General features: G+C 41.2%; 1 protein-coding gene across 1 annotated transcript in view; it reads right to left on the bottom strand.

The window, feature by feature from the left end:
- The window catches only part of PTPN21 (protein tyrosine phosphatase non-receptor type 21), a 40,732-nt gene extending 34,800 nt beyond the window's left edge, over positions 1-5,932 (bottom strand). The window contains exons 1-2 of the mRNA XM_063399122.1: positions 4,580-5,932; positions 846-1,219 (exon numbers count right to left, since the gene is read on the bottom strand). Coding sequence (XP_063255192.1) covers positions 846-1,025 — 180 coding nt within the window. The 5' untranslated portion in view covers positions 1,026-1,219; positions 4,580-5,932. The remainder of the gene's footprint in view (positions 1-845; positions 1,220-4,579) is intronic.
- Positions 5,933-7,859: the final 1,927 nt, after the last annotated feature.

Below are 7,859 nucleotides of genomic sequence, written 5' to 3' on the forward strand. Positions count from 1 at the left end.
AAACCACCTGTGCTCAACGATGTTATAAAATAATGGCACTGGTTAATATATTGGTCATCTATGTAGATTTCTATTAACATTTTGAAGCTTAGCATTTCACGAGCAATTCACTTAACACAGGAGATGTAGGAATAATCACTTAATGTGTGGAAGAGTAAATTTCAGTTCCAAAAGAATCTTTTAAAATACCAAGTAAGGAGATTTTAGGGGAAAAAGTCAGGTTGAACAGATATTTACATATTCAAATAGCACAAACCAAGTCTCGTCATAATGCCAGCACTCAATTTATATGACTATATACGGGCTCCAAGACAGTGTCTACAAATACAATTGTGGTATTTAAACAAGCAAGATACATTTGGTAACTGGTACACTTATCACATTTTATGCTTTAGATTCTTTTCACAGCACTAATCCATCAGACAAAAACCTACATGCACACAAATAACACACTGCCTTATGACCCAAGTCTTGCTGTAGTATTTAACCATGTTGCTTAGGTTGAAATTATTTTCTTCCTTGGTGGGTTTTTTAAAGCAGAATTTTCAGCACTGTCACATTTAAAATTCATTGTTTTGTTTATCATACTAAGCCTTTATTCACCAAAACTTCTCACTTTTCCTCCCGTTGGACATTCCCTAAACTCTGTAACTACTTTTGCAATGGTTTAGGCGCAATTCAAGAGACACCTCACCTCCACACCCCTAAAGACCAGGAGGTGAAGAAACAGTGGGAACACAGCACAGCTGCTCCAGTAGCTGATTACCCTACATGGCAAGGATTCACCACACGAGTCATCTAGCACCAAAAACGAAAGTTATGCCTTCACTTGACAACTCACTCACCTCCCGCAATTCAAGCCTCTGAGCCACTGCTTCCAGACTTTCCTGGCCCGTGCTTTCCACTGACAGTGTGAACTCCACAAATTCATTGTTGAGCAGCTGGATACGAGCCACCAAGCAACTCTTGCTAGATACTGTGTAACGTCGAGTTCGTTTCAATTTCAGCCCAAAAGGTAGAGGCATCTTCTTTTTCCCCCAGCGATGGTTAGTGATAAAGAACTACTACCACTGAGACCTTGAGAGGTGACGAGAAGTCACCTCCTCTCAAAAGGTAAGGAGCTGTAAAGTCTCCAGAGATCAACCAGCAGCAGCAGTATCCATTAAAGCCAAGCAAGTTTTCCACCAAGAGACAAGGAGAAGAGACATCCACTGGAGTCCTGGTAAGGAACAAAAGAGAAAGAGAAGAAATACAAGAATCAGAAATACTTTGACTGAAAGGGAATGGTAACATGGGAAAAATAACATGTATATTTTTTCTAAATCTAAATAATCAGTCTACCTTTCCAAACTGCAGGGCTCTCATGTATTCAAATAATGAAATAAGTACCAGAGTTTCTGGTTTTTCCACAGACAACATTGGGTTTTTGCAAGTTCATCTCTTTTTTAAAACTCACAGGTAAATAATGAGTCTTAATCAGGTGTGACTGCAATGTCTTAAAATAAGTGTTTATAAAAGGAATTGGTATTTAAATGAAATATGTCTATGAAATCTAAGTTGCCTAACGTATTTGTAATATGGACAAATGGACAGACATTTTCTTTAAGAGCAAATCCAGCAACCTGGCTTGTTTTTCAGAGCGTCGTGCAGCCCCAACCACTATCCGCTGTTGGATGAAACACAAAACCAAGCCCCAGAAATGAAAAATGGGAAAAAAAGAAAGGCAAGGGAGGCATTAAAACTCACACCTTAGCCACTTCGTACCCGACAAAGTGCACTTCCTCTAATCTTCCATGGATTATAGCAAATCGTGCCATTATTCCTTATGCCAAACTGCTGTATGATGCCTCGGGTTATGCTCTGCCCCGCCAAGAGAGTATGTGAATTCTGAGAATCATTTATTTTCTAATTTTTCCTTGAAAAACATACTCTTACGCAGACTACAGGCAGCCACCCACAGGTATCTCCCCACCTTTTGCAAACACCTTCACGCCTGCTCTCCTGTCACCTCCACTCCACGCTTTGCCCTGCTCCTTTTCCCAGCGTTTTCTTGGGGCACGCAGCCCCGTCTGTGAAACTTCTCCCAGCGTCGCGGAAAGGCCCGGGCTGGGAGGGGCCGTAGCGATGCCCCCGTTGCTCGCCGCTGCCCCGGGTAGGGGATGCCATTCCCTCGGTGAGGATGTCCTGCCCCGGGCTGGGCTGGGCTGGGCTGGGCTGTGCGGGGCGGCGGGAGCGACCCCGGGGCCGGGCCCGGGCCGGGCAGTGCCGCTGCCGCTCTGCCCCTGCACCTCCAGCGGCGGCGCCGCCCCGACTGAACGGGAAACAAAACGAACGTAGACTTTGCTGTCTTAATGTGTTGTTTTTTCCAGGCTGGCACGTATCAGTAGCACATATTAAAAGGCACAATTTGTTTTCTGAGGATTCTCAGGATGGCCAAACAGGAGGATATGCATTTCTTTGGAAAGGAGGAACCGGAAGAAGTAAACTTCCTAGCACACCTGCTTTTAAACTCAAAGGTATAGCTGTAAACAGACACCACGTTCTCCTTGGACATTGATATATCCACCTGGAAACTTATCCAACATAACCACAAACTCTTTAGGCTAAAAACTCCGAATCACACTCCCTACTCCCCAGCCAGCAGCACCGCGAAGAAGAAAGGAAGGTGGAAAGACATTAAAGGCCTACAATGGGAAGAAAGAGGAGGTGGCATGGCATTTTTTGTCAATGACATCTTTGCAACCCTACTCCAAAGAATGACCAGAAGCAGATTTCATGACCTCGTCTGTGATAATCTTGAAGCAGTCTTACCATTCTACACAATCCCCATCCTCAACAGATACCACCTAAAATCTTAGCTGAATGAGAAAACAATCCTCACCCAAACACCAAGAAATTTATTTTTGGGTGTAGCTGTAGAATAAATAACAACAGACAACAAAAGGTTTCCCTGAAAAATTTAGGGATACAAAGGGAATCCTCACTTTATTACTCCCTCTGCACTTTGATCCTCCAAATCCAACCCTGCTTAAACAGCATGCAGGGAATGCTCTACAGACAGAAGCTTTTAGTCCTCTGTCCACTGCCAGCACAATCTCACACTGGGTTTATTCCTGACAGAGTAGCTTTTAGCTGGCTGACCTTAGCTCATGTCCCCGAGGCCCATTTTCCAATACATTCTTTGCACAGTTAGGTGTCTTCTTTGGTGCTACAGCCATGAGAGAATCCAATTTACTCCTCCCTGAAAGCTACAGTCAGAAATGCAGAAGTGTTTTAATCTCAGGTTTTATGGAGCACCACTCAGTAGAAATACTTTAAATCTTTTTTGCCCATAACACGGGTTAGAAAAAAAAATCATAATAATGAAAAAAAAAATTCACTAACCACAGGCTAACCTGACAGGTGAAATTGCCAAACCATCTAATGCTGACATGAGGCAGCCTCAGCCTTTCAGTTATTTCACTGTGCAAACAGGTAGCAATGCAAACATAGGAAGGAAGTTTAGAGCAGAATTTTCAGAATGTGCCAGCCAGGAACATTCTCCAGGTTATGATCTGTTGTTTACATTAAATGCTCCATTGAGCATTTACCCAAAATTATTTCATTTTTGTACACCTGACATAATCTTCATGACTTCTGAAACCCATTTATAACAAGAAAAACTCAAGTTAACTTCCAGACCACGTTACAAAAGACCAACTAAAAAGATATTCCTAACACATAAAAATATTGTAGAATTCAGGCAAGTTTGCTGAATAACACCAGGGTATCATTCAGTATCTTCCACTGCTAGCCATGTGTAGTTCTTGCAAACACAGCTGTGCTGGTTTTATTCAGCAGCTGTGCATTCTGCAGTCCTAGGTGCTCTCACATTTGCCTGCTGCATTACTTTAAATTCAGACCTACCTGCATTGTTTTAAGCTACTTTAGCCAAAACTCATGGCTACATACTGCCAGGAGTTACAAATCCAACTGATGACCTTTACAACAACAAGCCTTTATTTACCAAGCCTGGAATTTTCATACAACAGCTAAATTTTTTCTAATGGTCAAACTTTGTACCTTTATATTTCAACAGAAACCTGTAGTTTCAAAAATGCTGTATTAGAATTTCAGCAACATGGCCGTGACTAATGTGTGGTTACTGAGCACTGTTTTCTCCTTTACCTTCACCTCCCACTCCCCCCTCAATTATTAGCATTTTACTTTACTAATATTTTTACATAGCCTCATAAATGACAGTAACCAAAATTAAACTGCAATATATCACAGTGAAAAAGCCTTCCTATTACTCCACATTCTTGAAATACATGTCTTTTTATTTCAGGGATATTTGGACAGCCAAAAAAGTAATCAAAATACTCCACCCTCTCCTTGTTTTACCAGTTAATCTTTGACACGACTCTTGGACTGAGAGAGCAGCAGCAAGTGCATATCTCAAACTTCGCCCACCTCCAGAAGCACGGTCCCACAATCATTTCAACCTTTTCAAAAAGTGGTTGAAACTCTTGAGCCTTACGGTACACAGCAGAGAAGCTCACCCGCTATGTTTTTACCGTGCCCGCTGTTTCCCCCTTACCTCGCACAGCGATCCAAAGACACCGGGTCTCCTTTCACATACGTGGAGCCGAACAAACCCCCCGGCGCTCCAAGACCCCTTCTCCCGGAGCCATCTCTCATCTGTATTCCTCGGGAGCTGACTTACTGTGCTCCTCTTGTCCCAAACAGCTGCTATCTCGGCTAACCCACCTTGTTCTCAGATCACTCATAGTGAAAACATTCCTCACTTCCTGTCTCAAAAAACTCGCTCTGGATATCATTCCACTGGGTAAAGAGCTGGGGGGGTGGAAGAAAATACTACGACAAAATAAACCTGTGCCAGGCAGCTCTTCGGGCGGCCCCTTTCATGTGACGCTGTGCCGCATGAGCGCAAATTGCCTTCTCGGGAATATTTTCAAATCGGCCGTCCCTGTGTGCCTCTGTGTGTGTGCATTTAATTTCTTTTCCTGGAGGCGTTCCCCTCGCTCTATCCATGCGGAAGGATACGCTGAAAGAATTAAAGCGAAGGCCCGTATGCTTGCAGCCCATTACCTCAGAGAGTTGGAATGCCTGGCAGGGAGAATGTCAGCAATGAACAGCTGCTTCTCTGGCTACAGGGGCGCTACAGAAATAGGGGTTACAACAAATAGCAGGCAATCCTTGCTTTTTTTAATCATATGATCATTTATTTTAAGCCTTTCCAATTAAGGCAAATATCTTAACAAAATTCTGTTGGTCTTGTTTTCACGCAGGTTTAATCCCTGCATGGTTTATCAAATGACCTATGCACATACATTTATGTCCTTGCGAAGTTTCAGCTGAGATACACAGCAAAGATAGAGCAAAGATATAGCTGAGATAAACAGAAAAAAAAAAAAAAAAAAGCAGACTAAAGGCTGATCTTTCAGCCTATCTGGACTTAAAAACTCCCAAAAATGTCAGTAGAAACTATACCCTTAATAACAACTGCCTTAGTGAACTTTAAATGCATATAAATTCAGGAATATTTACAGTGTTTAACTAATGCAAACACCATAAGAGGGGCTGAGCTCCAGTCTTACAAGTATATGAAGACCTTCATGTGTTTGTGTGCATGTGAAATCAACAATTGTTGCGTGCAATTTGGAATATTTGCTCTCCACATTGAGGGAATCAGGCAAAAGTATATACAAACCTGGAACCAGTCAGGGATGAGGAAAAAGGTAAAGCGAGTATGTGAATGCTGACTAATAACTTTAAAACCTAGAAAGTGTTTTGGTAATGTGAAATGCACAAACATGCTACTGTCTGAGCAGGTCTAACCTGCAGGTCAACTATGCAAATAGCAAGCTGCTCACGAGGACACTAATCTCAGCTGAAATATGTAGGTAATTTTGTACTATAATGAATTCTTCTGAGTTATTTCTTGTAGACACAATCATCTTCCCTGAGATCAGAGGAGTATCTCTTTTTTCCCCCCTCCATTCATCAGCCATCATTATGATAAGCAGTCCATAAGTAATATATAAAACATTAGTTGGAGGAATCTTATGTTGAGTAAAATAAACTAACCTTGAACTAGCCTAAATGGATACCCTTTTCTAAAGGTGTCTGATAGAGAACTGCAGTTACTTACTGGGGAAAACTGATGGATACAATGTATGAAAAATCCAAGCCATGAAAATGCAGCATTACCGAGGCAACCCCTCCTATTTCTAAACAATTCATACTGGAAACAAAGTCTGAATTCTCTTATCTGTCACATTTCCTATTCTAATTCTTCATCACACCCTCTTCCTGCCTGACTCCCTGACTGGAAGTTGCATTTATTACACTTTCCTTGCTTTCCATAGTTAGTTCTTGCTGCATTTTCCTTCTCTTCAATTGCATTGAAGACAACACCTCATCTTAAAAGAGACAGCTAGGACATTGCCAACATGCTTCTCTGCAGCTTACATCTTCTTTTGAAGATCATCACATTTATTCACAAATAATTATTTTCTTCTGCTTTTTCCTTCTCATAACCCCAGTTTGTGTCCAAATTTTGTGTTTTTCTGCACTTTCTCTATATTACCTCCTTATTTTTAATCTCACCACCCCTCTATTCCCTGCTTTGCTCCAAATATCAACTCTAATAAAAGGAACAAAGAGGCAAAGGCAGCCAGGATCATGTGATGGACTCTGGTAAAGACACATCAGTAAGATGTAGAGTGGTTACCTGAGGGCACAATACTGAGCTTCTGCTTTCCCCTTTAAGCCCCATCAACACTCACAACATTCATGGTTCTTGACCTCATCTTTGTAATATTCTATCTTCTACTTTATTCTGTAGTTGAAGTTTATGTGAGGAAACAAATAATATCCCAGAGCTGATTTTTGCACCCCTTGTTCTATAGGTACGATAGAAAGTTTCTGCCCACTGGGTTGAATATGGCCTGCCCATAGTGGAACAGGGATGAATCTATTTTTTTCTCAGAAAAAGCTAGACATCCTTCCTTCTGGGACAGGTTTTTGGAGGATTGTTGTTTTTTTCTTGGTCCAAATATGTGATTGCAGTTTAGGTGTATCAGCCCATAGGTGGAAGTTGATACAAATATTCACCTTATTTCAATTCCACTCCAGTATCTAGTCTTTGTATTGACTAAAGGTAAAACAAAGTTGGAAGCAAGTCAAACAGGAAGCAGAATCAGCCACCCTCCAGGCAGAAAAGTGGTATGCAAGTATATACTCCTCAGCCCAGTGGAGAATTACCCATTTACGCAGGCAGGATAACCCAGAAACTGCTAGTTAAAGGGGCTTTCCCACAGTGCTGAAACAATGAAGAAGTCATGTGGAAAAATATTTTGATTTACACCATGCAAAATAGTAACTTCATGAACTGAAAAGTCAGAATACCTCTAATTCTAAATCTGAAAGCTGTTCTCTAAAGAAATTCACTTTATTCACCACATTTTGGCTCTGAAGCCTTCCTGTTTTTTCATAATTCTATTTCTTATTTGCAAGAGAGCAAGAGATGGCTGGTTTTTTATGCATCATTCTATATTTTTGATGGTAGTAGAGAGGAATGCTAGAAAAATGACTATACCAGATGTCTGTTACATGCTTGAAGCCTACAATTTCATGTGTGCAAGATTCATTTTGACTTACAAGGCACTGTAAAGTGTTAAGCATATTCTACTAAGTAACTAATTAGGGTTATAGAATTTTCCTATTAGAAGAAAACAGGCAGTTTCCCTACACAGAATGTAGTGCTGAACTTGAAGCAATGAGCTCCTGCTGTTATTCGCAAAGGAAACTTTTCTCAAACACAATAACTTTTTCTAAAGTAAATCCTGTACTTA

Source organism: Prinia subflava, chromosome 5, assembly GCF_021018805.1.
Source record: "Prinia subflava isolate CZ2003 ecotype Zambia chromosome 5, Cam_Psub_1.2, whole genome shotgun sequence".
NCBI lineage: Eukaryota > Metazoa > Chordata > Aves > Passeriformes > Cisticolidae > Prinia > Prinia subflava.